The sequence below is a fragment of the Oxyura jamaicensis genome, chromosome 1, assembly GCF_011077185.1.
Source record: "Oxyura jamaicensis isolate SHBP4307 breed ruddy duck chromosome 1, BPBGC_Ojam_1.0, whole genome shotgun sequence".
In the NCBI taxonomy this organism is placed as follows: Eukaryota; Metazoa; Chordata; class Aves; order Anseriformes; family Anatidae; genus Oxyura; species Oxyura jamaicensis.
Window position 1 is genome coordinate 68,742,837 of NC_048893.1, and position 27,080 is coordinate 68,769,916.

Here is a 27,080-nt window from a genome sequence, read left to right on the forward strand (position 1 = left end):
GAGTTCCCAATATGACTCAAAATATACTTTATTCAAAGAACAAGATTCATGAACAGAAAAATTATGTTTACAAGAAAATCCAACAATAAAGAAATATCTGACTACTTTTAAAATTAATTAATCATCAAGTTTCATAGTTTTAGTTAAGGTTCCAAACAATTATATATCCATATCATACAGAACTATTAACTATAGTTTAATATTTCTATAATAATCAGATGTACTTGCAGAATCTTTCATGGTAATGCTTGTATATTTAATAAATTCTTCACAGATTCCTTATATTGAGACATGTTACTTTCTGTTTCACCTTCATTTTTAAGTGCAGTTACAGAGTTTCTGTAATTCTTAACTACTTCAGATGCAAGAAGCTCCTCCTTAGTTACATTACTAACATTCTCTGTGGCTTTTATTTGAAGTATTGTATCCAGGGCATTTTTCTGAGAGCAGCTATTTTCCCAGATATACTCTTCCATGTCTTCTTCAGTCTTCTCACTCTCCCACATCTCTGTTTTCTGAAAGAAAATACACCTTATTTGAAAAACTACTGAATACTGAAACAAAGCTACAGTAATTTGTAGAAACGTTTCCCTCACTTAATAAAAAATAAATAATAAATAAATAAATAAATAAATAAATAAATAAAAACACTATCTTCTATTCTGGAAGACATTTGTCCTCTGAAGTACAAGGCTTGTAACTCAAGCCTCGAACAGAGTTCAAAGCGATGCCCATATACCATACATTTTCTGTGTAGTAAGCTTCTTCCCTCCCACTTCCTAAGTTCTTTATATACCTGACAGATATAATGAGAAAAGTTGTAATGAGAAGAAAAGCTTATGGACTACACATAATGAATAATAAAAAAGGTTCTAGAAGTAGTAAATTTAAGTCAATCTAAATTCTCAAGCTTTGGAAATAGCCACCTAGCTATTATTGTCCCTAGTATATGATTTTGGTATGTTTACATTGGCTATAATATGCCAGTTGAAACAGTTCATACCAAGTAACCTATGATGAGAGAGAGCAATCCTTCAGCATTTGGGAAATGTTTAAGTTGTGACTCATAAGGAAAAACACCAGCAATTAATCCATTTCCTCCTCCTGCAAAACAGTGCTCCTCCGAAGAATCTCTATCTATCTAAACATTTCTCTGGTTTAGCAGGACCTCCTGCTATTTCAGGGATATTTCAAATGTCATAATGTGCCATTTTGATGTTTTCATTTTTATTGTACATTTGCAAATATGTATATGTAGATAATTGGTATACTTATATATTTTAAAAATATACAAATAAGTATTTATTGTGTATTATTAATGTAAATAATGCTGACATCCTATTTTTTGGTGGTTATGTTTTTCTTACATAGTTGTTGTATAAATCAAAAACTTATTTCTCTAGAAGTAAGGTTAAAGAACTATTCTACTAAAGCCTTCATAGCATTTTGTGTTTGGTCTGTTCTTTTGTTGTTGTTGTTTGGTTGGTTGGTTTTGTTTGTGTGTGTGTGTGTGTGTGCGTGTGTAATTGTTTTTTTTTTTATTATTTATTTTATTTTTATTTTCTTGCAAGAAAAGGTTCTTCAGTAAATTTTTAGCTCTGCTATGCTAGTAACAACTAAACCCCATTACTGACACATGACTGCAGAATTCAAATAAACCTGGCAATCGCAGGAGATTTTAATAAACTATTCTGTCCACTAGTCAACAAGGCTTTTGCAGTTGAATCATAATATATAACAAAGTTTAATTAATACCTGAGAATTGTTTTCTACCTATAACCCTGTGTGCTTGGGTCTGTCTATCTGAAGTTAAAAATACTTCAATAAATGCTGCAACCGGTGAATGGAATCTCTTCTCTTTTAAAACAGAGTCCAAATGTTTAGTCAGAAACAGTAATTAACATTACTAAAAGGCTCATATGACTTACATTAAAACCTAGACACAATACAACACAGAAGTAAAAGAACCTCATTCACTTTCTAGAGGGAAATAAAGAACATACTCTAGTCTAGTCTACTGTTTATTGCTAAAACAGTAGTAGAGCAAGTTATTAAGTTATTCCTTGTAAGTTTGAAAAATAACAGGAATCAAAATGGAGACTGACACATTCTTAAAATTAAGAACGACATCCTGATTTACATATCCCTCATTTATTTGCACAATGGCTATCCAAGACATTTTTTTAAAGCAAAACTTCTCTCACAGGGATTGGGTTTCTCAAGAGTAAAGGAATAGGGGTATCACCCCTGGCCAGTCTCTGGACCATTTGCCAGAGTCAAGTTTGAAGTTCAAACAAAAGATCACTGTGAGGCTTTTAAACGCCTTCAAGTTATAGTGGAGACAACAAGTACTAGTCACAGTTATTACATTTATCTCTATCTCTGCACAAATTACTGATGGGATTTCAGAGATTCATGCTGATAAACAGATTGAGTTTTCTCTGTAGCTCAAACGAGTAGGGAAAAACAAACAAGCAAACAAACAAAACTAAAACTAAGTATTTCTTCCTTGGAATCTTTCCCAGCAGAATGGTATATCTAAATGGATTTTAAAACAAAATCTGACTTCTGGGGGGTATAAGGGAGCCAGGAAGTGATTTGATAGTAGGGGAGATTTCAAAATCTGTTCCCCAGTCCTACTACAAGCAGCTTATATCCACTACTGCAATGTTGGTGGCCATACCTCAAAATGAAAAGTTATCCTGCTGTACACAGGTCCAGACATACATCAAAAACAGGAAACTGAACAGAAACCAGATTTTTGCAAGCTGTCTGCATTGAGTGAAACTTAAATACCCTTTCAACCAGATTTATTGCAAGAGGAAAAAGTGAACTATATTTTCATTTGAAAAAGCATACTAGGTAGACAAGTACCCATGAACTCTGAATAGTGGAAATACTGCAAATGTTGTAGTCTCAGTCTAAAGTGTTATGAAGACAAATGAGACAAAGAAAGAACCTTTAAAAAGGAGGTCTCCACTCTGACTTTTGTTAGTCAGGTATTTTTTTTCCCTGCAAATGTTAGTAAAGAATGTAGTAAGCAAGAATAAAACAATGAAAACTGGAATACAAGTGTGGAGGTGTGTAACATTTTTCTAGAATCCACACTTCAAAAACTAGGTTAAAATTAATGAATGAATATTTCTTTACTGAATCAACTAAAAGCAATTGCTTCATTCTATCACACAGAGGATAGTATCTCAGTAAGTATTAACCAGCCTGGTTGATAATGCACTCGGCTGATAATTTCAACTTTCTCTCATTATAACTTCCAATTAGAACTTGGGGGGGAAAGAAGGGGGCCACAACAAAACAAAAACACCTTTTCATCTAAAAATCAAAGGACTTAAACCTACTACTAAACAAGAGATACTTCCTAATGCAAATACATAAATATAGATGTCATAAACAGAGTAAGAATTTATTTCTATTTATATCTAAGCAAATCCGCTGTGCTACAGTTTAAGCACTGTAAAGGTTTGTAAACCTCCCAAAATAAAGTCTTAATCTGATGTGCTGACACAGCACATATACTGAAGTTGTACTCAAGACAACGAAATCGCTTTTTACATAAAAGTCATTACCTAAAAAGCATCAATACATACTGAAACTTTAACTATAAAAAAATAGGAAATCATTTTTGATCACTTTTTGATCAGGCTTTTCACTGTGTCGTGGTTTTTCTGCCAGCTTATCCTGCCTAAACTTTCTGTCACGGACACATGGGGGTTTAGTATTATCACTTACTTCCCTGGTGTTTCTTTTGCGGAAGACATTTTAACTAAAATTGTATTTGGCACACAAATATTAAAAAAAAATAAAAAAATAAAAAAAAAATAAAAACATGATGCATGTTAGTCAATCACCAGTTGACATTTTGGACAGTTTAAAAATTAATGCTGTTTAGCAAAGAACAAGTATTGCAGTGGGATTTTATTTGAAGGGAGGAGATTTCCTAAGTTGCAAGTGACATTTCAAACTCTATATAAGCTGGATTAAATATACTTCTTTCCTTAGAACTGCATGGATATAAAAACCAAACCAAAACAAAAACCTCTGTGGTACAATAATCACAGATTTCAGATTTTCCGGTAAGAAATGCTAGGACGCTCGAAATTATTGCGTACCTCTTAGCCAAAGAGGCGTTACCAAAAAAGTTATGTATATTTTTGGAGATATTACAGCACTGAACAGCAGCATTAAGTTGGCAACTTAAGAATAAGTATCACTATAAATCTGTAAATAGGGCAAGGCATGTTTGTATGTGAGGAGATTGGATACATTTTTTTTTTTTAATTGCTTGGTGACGCAGAATAGGTTAAAATACTTTGGTCTGAACTCACAAAATATTCTCCTCTAAGATGAAGCAATGGCAGAAGGCAGAAAGGACCTCTAGAGCATCAAGGAAAATTAGGAGGAAGACTGTGAGGACAAGTGTAAAATAAAAAAGGAGAATAAGCAAAGAGGAAAGAGTACAACGACAGAATTTTGCCTCAAAAAATAATAGTGGATGTAAGAGATGGTTTCACACATAATGAAATTCAATAGACTTCATCTCTGGTTCTGCCACTAACTTTGAGTCTCCAGTAGTTACTATAATCTAGACTACCTCTTCAAAAAACAGTAACAACTTTCCTGGGCTGAAAGTAATGCAACAGACTTCTATAAAGTCAGAAATATTACATAGCCAATTTTTAATTCAACCACTGCAAGCTACAGCTTTTTTTCAACTTTGGCTTCATGATAAATGTTTGCTCCAATGTTCATGCTCTGTGGTTCCAAGCAAAGTAGTTTTAACTTTTTTCACTGCAATGCATATTTCCTGACAGGGTATTTCTTTCTTTTGATTTTAAATATTTTATTTCAGATATTCAAGAAAGTTTATTAAGTTGAAAATCTATTATATCACCTAGCTTTATCTTTCCTGACTGACATTAATGACAAAGTCTCTTTGCAAGTTATTAGATTTTGATAATGGTGAGTGTACAATAAAAACAAAAGTAAGTACCTTACTTTGTAAGTATCTTTTTACGTTTCACAACATTAGAGATCACCCTTACCTCAACATCAGGTTGTGTTATTTATACTATATATAAGGTATGGTATTGAAGGAACACTATTAAAGGAAGGTTATAATTATATCACACTGCTATTCTAAGATCTCCGAGACAGGAAATTTATGCTAAGAAGCCTTCAGTTATACTAAACAGTGCCCAGAGCTCTGAATCCTTCTCTCTCAGGTTCATGCTGTAATCACTGTGTTACAGCCTTCCTTTTCTTTTCAGCAAATCTCATTTTTTTTCCTACCCAGAGGAGAGATTCGGCAAGACACAAGAATATCTTATGCATGCTTGCCTGTAATGGCTTAAAATGACTATAGATGAAAAAAGGTAACACAAGTTAAGTGCTGATTCAAATCTAGATAATATCTATACAATTTATTGGAGGATTATCACTAATGATTATGTAAAAGTATTCATTTAGCTGCATATATACACACACTCCTCACCCCCTCCAGCATCTTGCAGTTAAATACTCTACTGCAAAAGGAGCATGAAAGCAAGGTATCTTCCTAAAATTCACTCAAAATACACGATTTTGTGAGTGTTTACATTTTAGATAAAGAAAGAGATCAAAAGTGTGCACAACATTATTATTTCTTTTAGTACATCACACTCCGCATTTTAGTTAAGAGATACACTGAAGAATAGAAAATGAAAGGGCAACTTTTCACTAATTCTCTTTCCAGGTCTCTCTAATCTGTGTAATGCAGGATGATATCCTCCCCGCTGCATCAGCTTGTATTTGTATATGTTGAAAATCATGTGGATCAGGACCTCGTAATATTGCTGCACCTTTTTGTAGTCTTGACTGGTTTAAAACAACTCTGAGTTATTTCCTTTTAATTCTTTTTCAGATCCCTTTCCTTTATAACTATTATTAATGTTTTTCCTTATTGGAAATTTAACTGTCTGCTCACTTGGCCTTCCCTCCTACTTTAAACTCATAACAGAACCTTACTTTTTAATAATAAAATATTAAACCCAGCTGAGTGCAAGGAAATCAGTTTATGCTCTTTTCAACCATCTGAGGGCAGCAAACTACTACTCTTCAAAAACAACTGAATATCATTAAAATACATTCAGTTTTTAGAGCTGCTGTTACAGTATTCAAGAAGTACCATCACGTAAAGCAGCAGAAATACAACTGTTTGAGCTGCTGTTTAACAATCTACCTAATGTATCTCAACCGTTCATTTGGAGAATTCACTCCAGGCATAATCCTAGGGAGTAATTTTAAAGGAATTTAAAATTTAAAAAGCAAAGTCCAAATACATTTTAAAGGAATTTTAAAGAATCCTATGGCATTTTTTTAAGGAATTTAAAATTTAAAAAGGAAAGTCCAAAACAATTTTGATTCTTTGCCAGATGGTGCAAGTCAGATATCTACTGAATAAGTTCTGAAAGCTAATAAAAACACAGACGTTTGATTAACAGCCTGAAAGCCATTAAACATGAAGATCTCAAAGCATTAAAACATTTTAGATTAAAAGTATTTTTTAAATAATGAATTTTCTTTTCAAATCTGAATGTTTTAAAGATAACTGGACTCACCTGCCTGACATCTATCTGTATTTACCAAAATCAAACTGCCAAATGCAGCAGCCTGGAATCTTGCTACTTTAGCACCTTTTTAGGTAACAGATACCAAATAAATTGAGCTCTTTATTAGATTTAGACATCATTAGCCAACCTGTAATTTGAATGGTTGAACCAAGAACGCAGTAGGACTTGCAGATGCAAGTACTGCTCCCCCTGTCCAGATCCCTCTCAAATATCAGCACACTGCCTTACTGTGGTGGTTTTACCCTGATGGGCAGCTGAACTCCACAACCGCTCTCTCACTCCCCTTCCTCAAAGGGAAAGGGGGAAAAATATGAAGGGAAAGGCTCAAGAGGTGAGATTAGGACTGGGACATTATTCAACAGTTACCGTCACGGGCAAAACAGACTCAGCATAGGGAGATTAATATAATTTGTTGCCTATCACTAACAGGCTAGAACAGTGAGAAACTAAAAACAAACTTAAAACACTTTCCCTCTCTAAAAATATCTACCGTTTTCTACATCCTCCCCCTGAGCAGCACAGGGCAATGGGGGCTGCAGTCAGTCCCTAACGCTGCATCTCAACCGCTCCTTCTCACAGGATGCTGTCCTTCCAGAACTGATCCTACAGGGGCTTCCCACAGACAGCAGCTCTTCAAGAACTGCTCCAACATGGGCCAGTACCACAGGGCCCGTCCGTCAGGAGCAAACTGCTCCAGCATGGGTCCCCCATGGGTGGCAGCTCTCCCCAGACCCCCACCTCTTGTGGGGGCTCTCCATGGGCTGCAGCCTCCTCCAGGCCACATCCACCTGCTCCACTGGGGACTCCTCCACCAGTGCAGCGTGGAGATCTGCTCCATGTGGGACCCATGGGCTGCAGGGGGACAGCCTGCTCCACCAGGGGCCTCTCCACAGGCTGCAGGTGAACTGCTGCTGCATGCCTGGAGCACCTCCTGCCCTCCTTCCACACTGACCTTGGGTTCTGCAGGGCTGGTTCTCACTCCTCTCTCCCAGCTACTATTTCACAGCAGTTTTTTCCCCGTTCTTTTATCTGCTCCCACATAGTCACAACCACATCGTTTATTGGCTTGGCCGGGTTCCTTTTGGAACTGTGTGGAACCAGCTCTTACTCAACTTGAAGCAGCTTCTAGACTTCTTACAAAGGCCTCCCCTGCAGCCCTCCTGCTACCAAAACCTTGCCACATAAACCCAAAATAGTTACCAAGCAACAACTGTCAATCTACCAATGTGCTGCCAATATTTTGAACAACTTCCCATAGCTTTTCTGCATTACCATGCATTTCATTTGAAACCATGATAACAAGCATAGGTCATGGACCAGACAATTAATTCACTTTTTCCCTCCTCTTGTCCTTCACTTCCTCTATTAAAACAAGCAAGCAATCCTGTCCCAGAAAGTAACACGGACTGCCAGGAAAAAGCAAGACACGCCTTGCCAATATGTAAGTGCAACAATATTAATTACAGGGATGCCTACTAAATAATGAAAAAATCCTCACCTTTCCTGCTTCCAAATAAAGGGTTTCTATTTGTTTAAATACAGATTAAATGTCAGTTGGTAACGCTGCATTATGCTTTCATAAAGTCATAACACATCCCTGAAAGTCCTGAATGCCCTCAGCTTTAGCAGGATTTTGCTGAAGTCCGTTGCTTATGCTTACGTGTGAAAACAAGAGACAGGAAAGAGAGGACAGTTTCAAATGCAATACTCCTTTAAACTACTAATTCCTGGGACTTATAGCCCAAAGGCTACCCAGTAGTAATCCACTTCCCCTAAAAGTAATCATACAGCCTTAGCTACCCTCTCTATTCCCAGACCGTGAATGGACCTTTTTTGCACTCCTGCCACCTTTGTCAGCCTCTTCATCTTAACACTTACCAGCAGTCTTTCTACTTGTTTTCCCTCTCCTCCTTCTCCGTGTTCAAACTCTGCTTTTTCCTCTAAAACTCACCCCCACACAAAATCCAGTAAAATTTTCCTTCCTTTTAGTTCCTTCTATATGCATTCAAAAAAGGGAGCTCTCAAACATATAATCATAAAATATGCTTGAACTTTCCTGCAAGATTCTCTCCACCTGACAATATTGTCCAGTATATGGGATGGCCTACACAACACCGGGCCTGCTGGTGCCTGATGGGTTGCACCTTTTTCAGAGGGGGAAAAGGATTTTTGCACTGGGGTTAGAAGGGCTGATCAACAGAGCTTTATATTTTGAAGGAGGAAAGGAATATAAACCAGGCCCACAGTTGCTAAGCTATGGGACAGCGTGCCAAAACGCGAGCAATTGTGTACTAGTGAGATCCTTCAGTCTACTCCTGAAGGTGCTGGGTACAATGAAGCACATTTGAAATATTTCTACACCAATGCACACAGCACAAGGAGCAAGCAAGAGGAGCTAAAAACCTTGGTTCAGTCACAGAGATAACTTCTTGGTACACAAACTAAGAGAGACAATTAGGAAATGTACACTCTTACATACATTGCTTGTGAACAGAGGTCTCACAGGTGAAGTGGTGATTGGTGGCCATCTTGGCCATAACAACCATGAAGTAGTTGAATTTAAAACCTTCAGTGATAGGAGGAAAACTGCTACCAGAACCTCAACTCTGGATTTGGGGAAAACAGACTTCAGGCTGCTCAGAGAACTAGTTAGTAAGGTTCCCTGGGAAACTGCTTTGGAAGACACTGTGGTCTACGAATACAGGACAATTTTAAGCATCACCTGTCCAAAGCACAGAATAGGCAATTCCAAAATGTCAGAAGTCAGGTAAGTCAGCAGGAGGTTGGCTTGGCTGAGCAGGGATCTTATTCTAGAACTTAAGTTGAAAAAAGAAAGTACACGGCCACTGGAAACAAGGTTGGGCAACATAGGAGGACTAGGGAAATGCTGCTCACCACTGAAGGGAGAAAATTCATGCAGCACAGTTCAATGAGAGTTGAAGCTCACCAGTACTGTGGGGAGCAATAAAAGGTTTTTATTTCTTTATTTTTTTAAATAAGGTATGTTAACAGCAGAAGGAGGACCAGAAAAAAACATTAGTCCATTACTTCATGAGAACTGTCACATGACAAACAGGAACACAAAAAAGAACAGAGATACTTAAAGCTCTCTCCGCCTCTGTTTTCTACACCAATGATAGTGATGTTAATTTCCTTTTGCAACATGGTTACCCACATAGCTGACCAAAGGAAACCCACTGTTGTAATTTTTTGAATTTCTTTAATGCTTTCAATACTGCTTCTCAAAATACCCTTCCTAGGCAAAGTATACAGCATACAGCTAGATAAACACATAATACAATGGGTGAACAGTTGGCTGAAGTGTCAGGCTTAAAGGGTTATTATAGTACATGGGGTTACACCAAGCTGATAGCAATTCACGACATGGGTTTCCCAGAGCTCCATTTTATGGGCAATTCTCTTTGATGTTTTCATAAAAGACTTGAATGCAGGACTTGAAGGTACAGTATTCTAAGTAAGTTTGCCAATGACGGTAAAATTGAGAAGAGCTGTTGACTCCATCAAGGGTGGAGAGGTCTTGCAGAGACATTTTGACAAATCAGAGAGCTAGGCAATCACAAACAATATAAAGTTTAACAAGAGCAAGTGGTGTATATTCTGCACTTGGGACAGGGGAACCATGACTATATGTACTGCCTGGGAGATGAGAGGCTGGGAAGGGATCTGGAGGTTTTGGTTGACAGCAAGTTGAACATGAGTCAGTGTGCCCTGGCAGCCAAGAGGGGCAACCATATCCTGGGGTGCATCAAGCACAACACTGCTTGCCAGTTGAGGGAAGCGAACATCCCTCTCTACTCTGTGCTCGTGCAGCCTCACTTGGAGGACAACATGCAGTTTTGGGCACGAAAGACAAAACTATTAGACCGTGTATAGAGAAGGGCTACAAAGATGGTGAAGGGTATAAAAGGCAAGACATGAGGAATAGCTGAAGTCACCTGGATTGTTCAGACCAGAGAAGGAAAGCCTTATCACAGCCTACAGCTTCCTCATGAGGAAGAATGGAGGGGTAGGCACTGATCTCTCCTCACTGGTGACCAGCAACAGGATCCAAGGGAACAGCATGGAGCCGTGTCAGAGGTTGAGGTTGGATGGAAATGGTTCTTCACCAAGAGGGTGGTCATGCACTGGAACAGGCTCCCCAAAGGAGTGGTAACAGCACCTAACTGTAACTGTTACAGTGGTAACAGTGCTGGAGTTCAAGAAACATTAGCACAATGCTCTCAGACACAGTCAGATTTTTTGGGCGGTCCTGTGTAAAGCCAAGAGTTGGACTTGATGATGCACGTAAGCCCCTTAAAATGCAGGATATACTATGATTCTGTGGTATCTTCAGAGCCTTTCACCATTTAGCTACTGTTTTCTTGCATCATCCATTAACTGATGGCGAGTTAGACGAGAAAAATGCTTATTTTAGTGCACTAACCTATCCTCATGCTTCCTTCACTTTGGCTGTGGTACCTCTCAGAAACCAGTTAGCCAAATTTGTTTTGGATAACCTTTTATTCATTTATTTAAATGCAAACGAGCTCCCTTCTCCACATCCCAAAGCAAGGAAGAAAACTATTTTAACCATACTCTTAACCATGCTCTGAGGGTGAGCAGTACACATTGTTGATAATTTTCTCTCTTTCCTTTCTGTCAGTCACAGACTTGCTGCATATTTCAACTGTAAACACATTATGACTGGGATTCTTGCAGACTAATTCCATCCAAACTCTCTACCTGCTCTACAAACAGAATTGCTGAGATGTGGATGCCCTTGGTTTTCATTGAAACTAAGACTGGAAGACCATACTAGAAAAGGTGTACTACTCAGGATACTGTTGAGACACAATGATGAATTTTGCCTTCTAAGCATGTATATACAGAGACAGACAAGCCAGAGATAAACTCTTCATACTCATTACTTTAAGAGCATCTTCCTGCTGGAAATGCATCTCTCTACAAAATAGAGCGGTATATAGCATGTAGTTCACTACATACCCAACAAAACCACAAAGAATAGACATTCTTTTAAAAATAGGTTTCAGATTCCTAAACTGGTGCTCTATTTTATAACCATAATAAAAGAATTATGGTATCACTGGCAATTCAAAGGTAATTACACTTGAAAATCCACTTCCTGATGTGTATCAGCAGACAATTTTTCTTTTTAATATATTTACATGATTGCTGGTTCACAGAATCCAGTAACCACTATAAATTAGAGTTATGCCATGTTTTAGAGATAGCAGGCAAAATTTTCAGGATTAACAGCACAATTTACATGCCATCAGCATTGCTTTCACTCAGCAAGAATGGAACACTCCTTTTATCTTTCTGTTTAATTCCATAAAGAACATGCATGAAAACCACAGTGTGGCACTCTGCTGGGAAAGTCACAGAGTCTTGCAATTAATTCTGTAAATGGGATTGATGTTATTGTCTACATGGAAAACTAATTCCCCCCAGCCCCCAATACTTAAAGTTCACACAGATTAAAACAGACCACAGATTGTTTGCATATGGTTTACAAAATGCATCCAAACTATCTTTCAGCAAATTATTAGAAGAGATTAACAGTGATCATGGAAAAAAAAAAACATGTCACAGCAGATCATCAATTTTTCATGGAAATCAAAGACAATTACAACTGATAGATGAACTCATCAAATATTAACATGGAACCTGAAAGGTAATAAAAGGGCAAGAGACTTGTGCGTATTCAATACATGCTGAACACTACCATAGCAATATCATATAGCACTGTCTTCCTATCACTAAGTAATGCTAGAGCAAAGGACAGATGTGATGTTTGCTTGGTATTAATAAAGAGAGTGGTGTCTAGCTCTCGTCATTGCTTAATACTGGAAACTGATCCATCCCTAATTTAAGATTTGTAACGCAATGTAATGCTGTTCAGAAGACATCCATGCATACAAAGCACTTTAAATATAAGGCAAACAAATCTTTTAAGATGTTAGCATAAGTTGAGTTACATTTGATGTACTCTACCATTCCAAACATGTTCAAGGAAACTTGTAATGAGCAGAAGATACAGCTCAGACTCCTTATTTCCAGTCATCACTGCAATGATCAAAATCAAGAACAATAATCCCTGAAAATATTAAATATCTAAATTTAATTTAAATACTAACAACTGAAAATAGTAAGTTTGAATTTTCTTAGCTAATAAGCTACAATTTAAAGAGTGCATCGTAACAGAGAAATCTGAAGAATTCCCTGTAAAAGAGGTAAGGCTTGAAAATGTCTATTTTGAGAGAACTACCTAAGAAATGTAATGAAATATCAATAAATTGGAATAGTGTCTTTGATATATCTATGTTGGTTATTTCAGTTATATAACAATTTAACAAAAAGAACTACTTGGAAAGCTTCCAAATACATCCTATATTGAATGATTACAGAAAAGTTTACAATTCATTCATTTTGGAAGAAATATTTTGGTGATGAGATGCAATAACTTTATTTATATTCAGGACACTAACTGTGACACAACAAAACCCTAAAACTAACAGAAGGTGGGGATGGTGTCCCTTTCCTGAGCAAAAGGGAGCTCAGAAAAGTAGTCTCAGCCCTCACTCCTTCCGGCCTGAGATAAAATTTAAAGATGTGAAGTCTAAGATGACTGTTGAAGATTCAAACAAATATCTCCACTGAATTTGAAGAAAGGTGGTAAGGAAGAGGAAGAGTCTGATGTAATTTGCCTTAAGTTGTGCACAGTCACAGAACTTTTCACAAGTTTCAATTGATGTTTAGTTTACGAAGATGACAGTAAGGTAGGAGAAGGGGATATGGGACAGAGTGAGCACATTTGGGGGATTTTTCCCAACTGCTTACCCAAGATTCATGGTACAAAACTGTGAGGAGGTGTACTCCATAATCATAGTTCTGTCTTCTCAGTGGGCACCTGAAAAAATTACATAAACAAAACTAATGTTTCTGAAACCAAGTCACTGTAATACACTTTTGAACAAAATACTAGATTTACCAAATTTTCTGATCTGTAACCTACGAATGTAACACAGGAATGTGTTTGATTCACATACATTTCTGAATTACACATAATCAAGAATAACATCACAATAGAAGAACAACTATTAAGGACATGGAAGGATGAGCATCTGCAAGTCTGAAGGAAAATGTACAAAAAGAACTTACAAATCTTCAGGAACCATTAAAAACCAGACTAACATATCTTGAATTCCACTTTGCCCTCTACCAGAGATAGAAAGTTGAACACAACATACATCACTCTGGACAGCCTAAAAAGCTCAATTTTTCTGCCAGAGCCGAAGGGAGGAAGACAGTGAAAAAAAACATTAGATATAGTTCAGAACAGAAGATCTAGTCAATAAGTTAAGAAGAAAAGTTTAAGTCCATGCAGCTGTATGTCAAAACAGAATCACAAGTAAAATTTGTTGGGATAAGGCACAGAGCTACAAAAACAGTGTATTTCTTTAAATTAGTCATCAAAGCAACTGCTGAGACTTTGATGACATTAATCTCTTCCCTATGTTGATCTCCAATAACCTCCTGTCTTTTTTCTCACACACACTTCTTCCAGCAGGCTGTTATGTTTCACATCTTTTTGATAAGCAAGAGCTCCTCTCTCTCTTTTCTAGAGTGACTGATAGCAGGCACAGAAGGAACAACCCTTACACTCAGACCTAGGAGACTATTTGTCTTGCACACAACATAATTTTCCAAGTATTGCTTACTAGCTCACCAAAGAACTAAACAGAAAGGAAAGTCAACAGAATCCAGTTCAATTCTAAACAGATAAGACCTACACAAGTAATCCCAAATGATTTTATAGCTGTATAATGAGTTTAATTAGACAAAAATTGGCACTGCTACTCAGAGAACCATTATTGGCATTGCTACTCAGAGAAGCATTCCTACTTCCTTTCTCCTCTGTGCCTTCCTTCTGGTCAGTTCCAGAAGCCCTGCAGTGAACCAGATCAAGGACAGAAACTGATAAAAAAAAAAAAAAGAGTACTTTTCTTTTTCCATCTTATACCTCAGGGAGAAATCCTTTTAGCAGTAGTACTGACTTAGAGCAGATTAGACTGCCTATGGTACTATATGCTTCAATGATACAAGGTACAAAAAAATGAACTTCTGAAGTTGTCTTAAGAATCAATGAGAACCATATATACTAAGAATTAGCATAATCACAACATATGAAAAAACACATTTCCATTTCTTGTTTATCATGAGTGCGTGGATTTATGCTCAAATCAAGATATAAAAATGGGTGTTCAAACAGTTTTCCAGTTGAAATTAGTAGGTGACCCTGGTTAACTCTGGAAATGTGAAACAAACATGATTATTTCAAAAAAGAACTACTTTATATTTCTACTCCCAACCTTTATTGACAAACTTTTATAAAAATACTCATTATATTACTTTGCAATTTAAAAAGCTGTATCACTTCCAGATAAAATCACCTGCTATTTTTTAAGTTAAAAATGAGTTAATAATGTGAATTTCCCCGAAGTTAGTTTCTGAAACTTCGGATACAGGTTGTCTGTTACAAAACTAGTCATCAGAAATAAATCTAGTAAACAGACAGTACATATTTTTTGATCCAAGATGTATCTTAGAAATTAATACAATACAGATTGAATCATATGAGACTACCTTCGAGACACTCTAAAAACACTCATCTGAATGGTTAAGGATTATGAATATTCTATCAAATAAACTTTTAAAAGGACTCATCCCTCGTCCTTATTCTTCTATTTACTGAAGAACTTCAGTTTAAAAGTAATCTGAATATCAGTATGGAAAATCCTTTATTAAAGAAGTGGATACTGCTCAGAGCTTGGGCCTTAAGAGTTTACTAGAAAAAGTGAAACATCAATAAGCACATTAAAAAAATCCTCCAGAAATGCTGCATAAGACCATTCACAGAAGCCCTGGAGGTTAAGCTCCTTTCAGCTATCCTGATGTTTTAACCACTAAGTAAGTTTTGCCACTGAAATTAAGGTGTTTGTAAACCAAGTAGTATGAGGAATCTACACAGACTTCTAAGTCTAGTCTGTTTAAAAGAGTAACACAATTTCATCCATTTAATATTTAATTCATATAGAAATAAAGCTGTAATTTCCCATCCTTCGGCAGAAAATAAGAATGGGAAAACAAATACTGATAAGAAAAAGCAAACAGAAAAGATGACTTTTTTTTTCCTGAACAGTGAATGCAGCTGTGAATTAAAGTGTATTATGAATTTGAGTATACACATATATAAACTTTTCAGAAATCAAATGAAAATTTCTCCATTCCAGCTTTCTGATCATAACTCTGAATAACTAGAGATTTGTTTAAGTCTAGAACATGAAAACACTGAAAACTGTCAGGGCACTGACGTCCTCAGTTTTCTTGCCTGAACCTCTTCAGATCATTGTTAAAACTAACAGAAGCTATTTGTGAAATATTGAAACTATAATAAAATATTTCTAAACACTAGGCTTCAATATCTGATAATATTAAACATATATTAGGTTTCACATTATGCGATTTGTCCATCAAAATTTTAACACATATGAATAGGAGTATTGGTACATCTAAATATACATTTTAGCCTGGGGAAAGAAAATAAAAAAAACGAAGACGAAAGTTGCAAAGATTGATTTGCATTAACTGATATACCCAGAAGAGATACTATGCTTGCTGTACTGCAGCCACTGCTAATGGCATTTTTTCCTTCCTGCTTCCTTCCTTTACCTGTCTGTTGTAATAGTGAGTGTATCTGTATCCTTGCAGTACCGCTCTTCTACTAGTTTAATAAGCTTCTTCTTCGCGTGGTCATCCAAATTCAGGTTAGAAAGTTTAACCTTGAAGAAAAGAGAAAATACTTTTATACTTTTAATTATTTAGAGAAATTCAATTTCTTCACCCTGAAAAGTATTTTGAGATATGGTTAGGCATATCTTTTTATCAGAAATTAAAAGTATAGCTATTAAGTATGCACTTGTAGAATTTCTTACAATTTCATCACTAGTCAAAAGCTTTTTAACACAAGGTTTATATAAATCTGAATATCAATTAATACATTTCTTCTCATAGAAATTGAGATAGAATATTTCTACTTAAACTTTTTTCATAAGAAAAAAGCCATCAGTTTCATTTGTAGCTTCACAGAGAAGCTGTGTTTAGGCTGAGACACTCAGACTCAGTCTTTGCCTGAGCCACAATGCAGCTATGCCTGTGCCTGGCCACAGGCTTCACTGATCCAGATCCTGACCAACATCTTTAACTCACTGGCCTGACCTCACACATATTACATCTCTATGGATTTACTTGACAATCACCACTGATTGTCAAGTAAACTGTCAAGTTGATTGATTCTGGCTATTGTCACCACACCTAATCGTGGTCCACTGACTTCCCTATTTGACCTCAAGCTTGCTTTATCACTACAGACTTGTCATGTGATTACTGGACCATCAGATGGACAAGGTGACTATTACCAGGCCAGTTCTACTACCTTGCCCAGGTAGTAACTGCACCCTTCTGGGGAGGTCATTTCCCTGCCTGCTTTCCTGCTTCTGCATTGCCATCACTTTCAGAACAGCCTGCCCTCACCGCTGCCTGGCAATGCTCACACAAATTGCTGAGTTTTTGAGAAACACTTTCTTAACATTGTCTTTCTCCAATATTCAAGTAAAGAAATAACACTCCAGTGGGTTTCAGACATGGCTCTGGGACAAACATACAACTTTGTGACCATGACTTCTGAACTTAATAGGATGTTTCAGCACACTGAAAACTACCAGCCCAGATGTCCAGCATTAGTTTGCTTCATCTGATACGAAACAATTTCATTCACCAAAACAACAAAACAACAAAAAAAAAAACAGGCTTCGGGTTACATATATTTATAATTCATATTTAAAAACGAAGAAATCTAGAGATGCTCTGATTATGTCATAACTCAGCACAAAGGAGAAAATTCAATTTAGACTACATTTGAAATAATTATTAGTGTTTAAAAAACAAGAAATGCAAAGAAGCCTATTCAGGCTCTTCTTCCTTGTATCATCAGCAGCAGCAGCTTAGGCTTAGGAAAAACTGCAATTAATCAATTTTTACAAGTCAGTTCCAGCTGATGCTGAAACAAGAACTATTAGCTTGCTTTACCTGGGTTAGTACTAAACATGACTGAAGTATAAAGTCAGGGCCATCCCTCATCAAAAATTCTTAAAACAAGAAAAAAATCCACAATATATGTACACACAGTTCACAATTTCTGAGTTCACAATTTTTTCACAACACTGCTTCCTAGATTTTTAAAGTTTTTCTTCCCTGAATATTGTTATTATGTGTTTATCTATACCAAAAATGTAAAAAAAGAACACTATTCATCAATACAGATATGCATCCACAAATATGAAGGTTAGAACAAGTAAACACACCACTTAGAACCAATAAAAGAGTAATACGCAGAAAGAGGTGGTCTTGGTTTAAATATATCCATATGACCCCACTAAGTTAAAGTAAATCCTGACAGAAATGTGTAATGTCTTCACTCAGTAAATACATTAACGAGAGTTCACTGAAATGAAAAAACAACTAGAGAAACAGGTAGCTGAAAAGATTTTCCAGTTCCGCAGGACAAGTATAAAGCAGAATAAGAACAAAGACTCTCCTTTTCCCCTTTGGCTCTTAGCCTTTTGTTCCTAACACTACTGTCTCTTTTCTCGCACTTTGCCTTTTCAAAGTTAGGAATTAAATATTTAGTATGGTTTTAGACAAACTACTGATTCCAGATTTGTCTCCATCATATTCTAGCAAGTTAATATTAAGCAGTGTAAGTCACAGCAGACTGAATCAACAGTATTATGAAAGACTAAATACTTATTTGCACAACGGTTAGTTGAGATCCCCATGACTACAGCACCAGTCAACTACATGAAACAACTTCCAATATAACAGTTGTCTGATTATATGCAGTGTAACAGCCATGGGCAATGATGAAAAGTCAAAGCCAAAAACAAGGTCCTCAGAACTCAGGTATAATTTGACTGATATTTCTCACCAAAAGAAAAAAAAAATCTTTGAAAAAGGTTGGTGATATTTTCAGTAAAGTAAAGCATGCATCCCCACACTAAGTGATAACTTAGAACTGTCTACTTAAGGAAAAGCTGATTTTCCAGAATGTATGCTATTTTGCTTATATCAGAGCTCAATCTTCATTTATAAATACATATCCTTATCATTAAAACCTCAATTTTAACATGCTGCAATATACTTAATGAAATTCACCACCGCTTTTTCTGGACATTCAATGAACTATTTCCCATACTCCCTTACAAAGTATCATTCTTGTAGATGTTTTGAAAAGAAAGCCAAACATTTGGCTTTTTAAAACAAAGGTTGGTGTTTACCACAGCACTACTTACTCTTAGAGTCACCACTCTTGCTTTGGGATTATGAATAGACGTCCCTGCAGAAACATAATCCACTGTCTCAATTTCAACAGGAAAATGCTGTTCACATTTCTCATCACTGTTCAAAGCACTTGGCCATTCAGTGCAGAAGTCTGTATAATAAAAGGAAAACAATCCAAGTAATGTATGTTTATTCCCCTCAAATTTATTGTAATATATGTTTCAGAAGTAGTTTTTAATGAAACCATATTCATTCAGATAATGGCAGGGTCTCTGCTAGACTTCCTCCAGTGTCTCAAAGTCTTTTTTTGTACCGGGTTTCTCAGAACTGGACACAGTACTCCAACTGTAGTCCCAAGTTCCAAATAAAGTGTGGGGAACAAAAATCCTAAATGTGCTGGCTATTCTCGTTAGTAAAACCCAGCATGCAGTTAGCCTTCATTGCTTCAACATTTCATGTTCAACTTTCAAAGGCTTGCTGGACCCCATATATCCTTTTCTGCAAAGTTGCTTTCTAGCCATATGTTCCCCTGCAGCCTGTACAGCTGCATGAGTTATTCCATCCCAGACCCAGGACTTTGTAGTTGTCTGTGTTTAACTTCATGAGGGTCTCAGCAGCAGATTTTTTTCTGCATGTTGACATCTCTCTGAACAGCAGCTGGTGTCACCTGTTTTGCCCATAGCCTCCCCCCACATCTGTAATTTTCTGAAAGTTTGCTGAAGTAGTGCTCTCTGTCATCATCCAGCTTTTTATAACGCATATTTTCCACATACTTGGAAGCATGTGGCTTACAGTAGTTTGCTTCATAACCTTCCAAAGACTGTGATAAGGCTGACTGACCTGCAGTTAGTTGCCTGCATCTTCCCTCATCCTTCTTCAAGATTTTCAGGGAAAAATATCCTGTTCCTCCTTGGCTATCTGTATTTGCTTCCACTTTCTGTGTATTTCATTTTTGCATCTTGGGTTACTCAGGAGTTCCCTGCTCACCCATAATGTCCTGCTAACATACTTGCTCAAATTCCTGCTGACTGGAATGGATCATTCTTGTGTTTTAACGAGGCTGTCCTTGAACATCCACCAGCCCTCCTTGTACACTTTGCCCCCCAGGAAAGTCTCCCATGAGATCTGCCAAAACTACTGAACATCCAAAACCATTCTCAAGAAGTCCTGGACGTAATTCCACTGTCTGTCTTGCACACATCTCTCAGGATTTTAAACTCCACAGTTTCATGACCACTATTACCAAGGCTGTCATATGTGACTGTTCTTCCTTGTCTGTGAACAATGAATTCAGATCATCTCTCCTCATCAACTGGGAGATAATTTGCATCAATAAATTGATGTCAATATGCTACTTGTCTTCCTTACCTCTCTCAAGATCTTGAGCCTAATCTTTTTTCGCAACCAAGGACTGCCAGCAGCTTTCACATCCCCAACCAGCTCTTCCTTATCTGTGTCTAGCACATGCAACAAAACCTTCCCATAGTCAGTTTGACCAGGATTTGCATCAAAACATTATCTATAAGGCACTCCAGAAGTCTCCTAGGTTGTTTCTGTCCCATTCTGTTACACTTCCAGGACATGTTTAGATGGCTGCAGTTCCTCATCAGAATCAAAGTTTGTAACTGTGAGGCTTTTGATCTGTTTCAAGAAAGTTTCATCCACTTCCTCCACATAATTAGCCAGTTTGGCAGATGCCCACCAATACATCCTTCTTGGCTTCCTCTCCGATCCTGACTCTCAAACTCTCAGCCAGCTTGCCACTCATATTCATAGCAAAGTTCTGCATCCAAGCTGTACTTTTTGGAACACATCAGCTCATTCTTCACACAGTATCTCAATCAAGCAAGCTTTCCCTCTGCATTTTTGACTCATCAGACTTCTAATTCCTTCTGTTTCCTATGCTGTGTGTATATAGGTAACTCAAGACAGGTCTCTTATCACCTCCTCCATGAGAACTTCCACATCAAGTTCTCTTAAATGTCTAGCTGGCAGAGGTGCTCTTTTTCTTCACTGAATCCTTTATCTCCCCTATATACCTTGCTGTCACACAGCCTTTCTTTTATTAATGCCATTTTTTAAATGCCTACCAGAATGACTGCCCATTAACCATAATTAAACCAGGCTTTAATCTTAGAACTGAGCCATATCCATTCATATCCATATCATATCTTATTCATTTTCCTTAAGACTCTAAACTATGAATTCTTCAATACAAGCACTTTTCCTAATAGTCTCTCTGGTGTACTGGAAACCTCACAAGACTTATCGGCCCATCACCTGTATGACTTAATGAAGCAAAACCAAAGAACACAATACTAGCCCAAGCCTTATGAATAGCCAGCTTCAGAGGTGGATCATATCTCACTTCCTAATCCATCACACAGTTATGTTTTGAATTGTCTTAAAAATACCAGAGATTGTTTTAATCAATCCCCACTCCCCCCCAAAAAAAATAAAGCCAAAGAAAACAACAGCTAAAACAACTAAAAACCAAATTCTCACCTTTGAGAGCTGCACAGTGTTTCTTAATTGCAGGAGGAGTAAGATGCAAAAAATTAGGAATCTAGAAAAGACATGCTAAGAGTTACCAAAATAAAAGCATTTTGTTCATAAATAAAGGGGTATTTATGAAATCTGATTACACTTTCAACATTCATTAATGTAATTCAATACATTAAATATAAGATTAAGGTAAGAAGACTCAAGGAGAGTCTCATTTAGCATAAGACTTAAGCCCAATTATAAAAGTTACAGGCATGGAAACCTCTCACTTGTATTTTTCTTAGGTTTGCTACCATCTAATTAGAAGTAGAATAATATTATATTTTTTATAGAAAACATTATCCAATAAAGAAATTCCAATCAAAGCAGTGCAGTCTTAATGAACAACAATCTTCAAAGTTAACACACACCAGTTCAATGTGGCTTACCTTTATAAGCTCTAAGTTGCCTTCTTTTGGCGGAGGTACTCCTCTCTTTACTGGGTAACCCATTCGAATCGGGAGAGGCACAGATGCAGCTTTAAATACAGCTGCTGTTGGATAAACACTGCTCCAATCCTGGTCGACAGCCATCCTCTCAGTTCTGGGAGGTGCATGCTAACAAACAGAAAATTATGGAAGTTTATAGGAGAGATACTGTTTTGTGAGACAAAGCAGGAACATACACAAAGTTATTAAAATAATACTTTCAGGAATTCCCATCACTAAAAATTTCAAAAACACACCTTAACATCAAACATTAGTTTTCATTTCCAATGGAATTTTTAAAGGACAGCCTCTTAAGATTTGGGTGGCAGGCCTCAATATAAATAATAAAACTGCATTTATTTCAGAAATGCTTAGGAAGAAGATGTGGACATTATCTTGTGCTGTGCTAAATCAAAGGAGGGTGGAATCAAACCAGTATTTAATAGTCAACTCAATATCCTGAAGTACTTAAGCACCCACTGCAGGGGGACAAATATAAGTTATGTTTTTGGAATTCTGGAAGTCTGAACAAGTTCATGTTAAGAGAGAGAGATATTAGCTTTTTAAATAAATTAAAACAACAACATTTCTTTTCCCAAAGCCTTTTTTTTTTTTTTTTAATCTAGAAGGGTATAGATATAGTATATCTGTCTAGAAATGGCTATACTCAGTCAGCTGATCTGACTGTTTTAGTGTATCATTACATCTACACTCGGAAGTTAAAGGAACAAAAATTTACACCTGGTCCACTTTTACTACTTGCCTTTAAAATCATATCACATTACCACTTTACAAATCCTGCAAATTCATACTGGAAAAAAAAAAATAAGATGTTTGTTTTTCTTTTAAATGCAACTGTGTGTTACTTTTAATACCTGTAGCACATGGTCTTGATACATGTTAATGGTTTTGTGTTTTTTTAGAACACAGACTGAAAACAGCTAGGAGACTAAAGAAGTTAGGTGCGCGTTCTGGAATTTCATCACATTGGATCATTTCACCTTGTTTTGAAGGTGTTCCTGTAGAAACTATTAAGGTTTACAGCTTAAACTAGTTTCTCAGACACCACTGAGTTAGCTGCAAATATTATCAGTTCTTACCGATCTTACGAACTGTGATGTCTTGCCTCTTCTCCTTATTGAAGCTGGAAGTAAAAAGGAACATTTTTCATTACAAACTATTATATGGTTTTGTGGAAAAAATACAATGTAATCTGCATGCTTTTTTTTCTTTTACCAAAACAATATATATTAATACTATTAAGTAATTCCAAATCTCTATATTGCTGCAGACAAAAAAAAAAAAAAAAAAAACAACAAAAAAACAACTGAAAGCCAACAAACAACACCACCTCCTGATAACTGTTTTTCAAATCAAGACATGAGAAAGAAGCCAGATGCCCTCAATAGTGCAGAGTAATCTTTCTGTGGAAATAAGAGGCTTTTCAAAGATTTTGTTTCCTTGCCTTTATATGGAAGAAGGGGAAGATCACGTACTCAGATTGCTCACTTTTTTTGTAACTTGAGATAATAAAGGCTTGGAAGCCATTTAGTCAGACTGAGTTTATCCTAGAAACATATCAACAACAATTTATTGCTTATGGGATAAAGAACATTTTACTAGCATAATTTGAGTTTGACCCATGAAGAAAGAAAAATGAAACGAGTGAAAGTACACTTTTGCCTTAGCACCTATGCTTCCAGTTTTCTTTCCCCATAGAGCTGACTGGTCACAAAACATTCCCCATTAGCACACGACAGCTATACCAACTCAACAGTTCACTGCCACCAAAAGGAGATTCCCATGGCTCCATCTCTTCCTTCGACACTTTCTTATGCTAGTCTCAGGCTCATCTATCTTGCCTCTGTATAAGCTTCAAGCTAACACATTGTACATTTTTTCTTTTTGAATTTTACATGGGGAACATACAGATGAGTTTGTTTTCTGCCATTTTCCATTGCTCATTGTGAATATTGAGCAGACACTGAGAAAAAGCAGCATAAAGTAATACAAAATTACTTACAAAGTTTTTTTTTAACTTCACTTTTTTTTACTTTACTTACAAAGTTTTAGCAGGCTAAAACCATTAGGCTTTTTTTTTTTTTTTTTTAAATCAACTGCTATCAGTTGGACCTCTGGGAAGGGACTCACAGTAATACAGAAGCCACCAAATCCCACTGGATTTTTGGTATAAACAGAAATCTTCACTTTCTTGGCTTCATGCATACAAAATAATATTTCGCAATAGTTTCTTGAAATACTTACCAAAAAAAAAAAAATGGATTCTATAGTAGCCAGACAATTGAAATTTGCTTTCAACTATCATGTTTGGGCTGGGCTGGGTTTAAATTTAACATATTGCTGCTGTTTTGCTTTTGAGGATTACCACTTTACTATGCAGTATATATTTAGCAAAAATCACTGAATGGACTTTATGAGTAGCTGCTTTTGTTCTTGTTGCCTTATTAATTTGTTTTACACTCTTAACCCTCACAAGTCTCAAAAAAACTCCTGAATTTCACGGTTCTTTTGTCTTCCTTATCTGTATATTTTATGGCCCTGATTCTGTTCTTCCTCTTCATGCTATACAGAAATCTAAAACAAAAAACAGATATGGGTCTCTGGAACAGCTAAGATGGAGTTCCTTTACCTCCTATTACTCCTTATCATTTTTTATGGTGCATTCTCACATAGACACACTTCACTCATAACAATCTTATTGTGTTACAAACAGACACATTTCACTCACGTCAATCTTGCTCTGTTACAAAGATTTCCGAATAGGACACCTTTTACTCCTGCAGTGCCCTGAGCCTCACCATCTGACAGCACCCAAGGATTGGCCCTTTCAGTAGCCTGGCCTCTGAGCCTGCACACAACAGACGTCCACGCAGCCTCGCAAAGCTGTACCTTGCTCATACAACCCTGCCCAACAGGGTTCAGCCTGTTTGGACCCATCTGGGCTCAGAACAAGCAAAACTGCCCAGCTTGGGCAAACACACAGCACAAAGACACGTCCCTCGGCAAACCATGACAACCCCATTCAGAACTCATTTTAAACTCAGAAAATGCGCTGCAGCTCCGCTGTAACAACACAACACCTCGCTTGAGCCAGGCGCGGCCCGAGAGCCGCCCCCTGCCCTCACCTTCCCGTTGCTGGCCTTGCCCGATGCTGCCTGAGGGCACGGAGGAGTAAGCCGCCAGCCCGGCCGCCCGGCAGCAGCGGACGAGCACGGCCCACGAGCCCGGCCCTGCCAGCGCCGCCACCGCCATCTTAGAAAACTATGCACCCGCAGAACGCCCCCATTCCTCCCAGCGGCACGGAAGCTGCTGCGGGCCAAAATAGTTGGAAAGGCGAAGCGCTCTGGGTTGGGTTTCCTGCCCATAAAGGGGAGGGGAGGAAGGCGCAGAGAGGAAAGGCGAGATAAAATGCTGAAAAGAGGTTTTTATCCCTTCTGGAAGAGGGGGAGGAGGAAGGGGCAACGGGTAAGGAAAGCGAAGTGGGGTCATACTCAGTAATCTCGGCTTTGCTTCTGGCCTCTGCCGTCTTAGTGCCACCTCTGTCCTGGCACCAGCTGGTCTCTGGGCCAGGGGTGTGAGGCTGCGTTTCAGCTCGTGTTCCTTGCCGAAGGCAGTTTCTTCGTCTCATAAGCATCTAGATGTAACTTCTCAGCGCGTTCATATGACCTGCTTTGTGTCCTTGTGTCCAAAGCAGGGGAATCATAGAATCCTAGAATCAGTAGGGCTGGAAAAGACCTTTAAGATCATCTGGTCTGACCATCCCCCTACTACCAATGTCACCCACTAAACCATGTCCCTAAGCACCAGGTCCAACCTTTCCTTAAACACCCCCAGTGAAGGTGGCTCCACCACCTCCATGTGCAACCCATTCCAGTGCCTGACTAGTCTTCCTGAGAAGAAATGTCTTCTTATTTCCAACATGAACCTCGCCTGGTGCAACCCGAGTCCATTCCCTCTGGTTCTATCACTATTTACCTGTGAGAAGAGGCCAACCCCCGGCTCCCCACGCTTTTCTTTCAGGTCATTGGGGAGGGCAATAAGGTCTCCCCTGAGCCTCCTCTTCTCCAGACTAAACAACCCCAGTCCCGTCAGCCACATCTCATAGGACTTGTGTTCCAGGCCCTTCACCATAGAAGGGAGGTGACACAAGTACAAGCAGCTGAGGAGATATGTGGAAGTGGAATTAAAGAGCAGAGGTCAGCAATGTGGGATGAGATAGGTCAGATGAAAATGCAGCTACCACCAGCACCACAAGCCTGTAAGCAGGATGGAGGCAACTAACAGCTTCAGCTCTCTGAGGATGGACTCCGTCAGCTACTCCTGTAATTGAAACTCATGTTATTACTTTGTTGGAGCAGCATTTGAAATCATTTGCTTTTAGAGAGTATGAGTTTCTTCCCAGTGGTGCAATCAGAAAGCACCATGCACAACTTCTGAGTGTTTGGGACTGTAAAGGCCATGTGCCCAGCCATGATAAACTAGTTTCACAGCAGTTCTTCAGAAATCAATTGCTTCTTCAGCAAGATGTGATTGGGTTCTGCCCTGTGGTAGTTCAGACTGGAAACCAAATGATCACACTGTCATATCTGTAAATCAACCTATAAATGGCTAGATTACTTAAAGTTCAGGTGTTTTTCTGCTTCTCAGAACCTGCTGGGTGCAGATGCGTTAGAGCAGGTTGTTTTGCTGTTTCTGGTTTATTTTGTGTAGCAATATTCTTGTATCCCTGGTCACAGTCAAGGTTTCTGGCTTTATTTGCTTCAAATTACCACGTACCCATAATTTAGTTTACCTTTCTGATTATTTATATAGCATTTCACAGTGACTTTACAGTTACTTCATCAACAGCAACATAATCATTGTTCAAAATGCACTCAATAATGGATAATTGTTAATAGCTGAAATTAATTACAATATAAACTTTTAAATAATAGACTTTCTGCAAGATTTCTATTAATTTTACAAAATTTCAATTCTGGAATATCCATCCTATTGCTAAAAGCATCTGGTAAAAAGATGAGATGCTGAAATTCTTAATAAG

The 27,080-nt window shown here is 37.6% G+C and overlaps 1 protein-coding gene across 1 annotated transcript; it reads right to left on the reverse strand.

The window, feature by feature from the left end:
* MRPS35 (mitochondrial ribosomal protein S35) lies at positions 1–25,392 on the reverse strand. The gene is made up of 8 exons (XM_035348258.1): positions 25,165–25,392; positions 23,119–23,162; positions 21,980–22,147; positions 21,552–21,612; positions 19,058–19,197; positions 16,380–16,489; positions 13,488–13,557; positions 1–515 (listed from the first exon to the last, which is right to left on the reverse strand). The coding sequence occupies exons 1-8, from the start codon at positions 25,289–25,291 to the stop codon at positions 237–239; spliced, it is 999 nt and encodes a 332-aa protein (XP_035204149.1). The 5' UTR covers positions 25,292–25,392; the 3' UTR covers positions 1–236.
* Between the last annotated feature and the right edge of the window lie 1,688 nt (positions 25,393–27,080).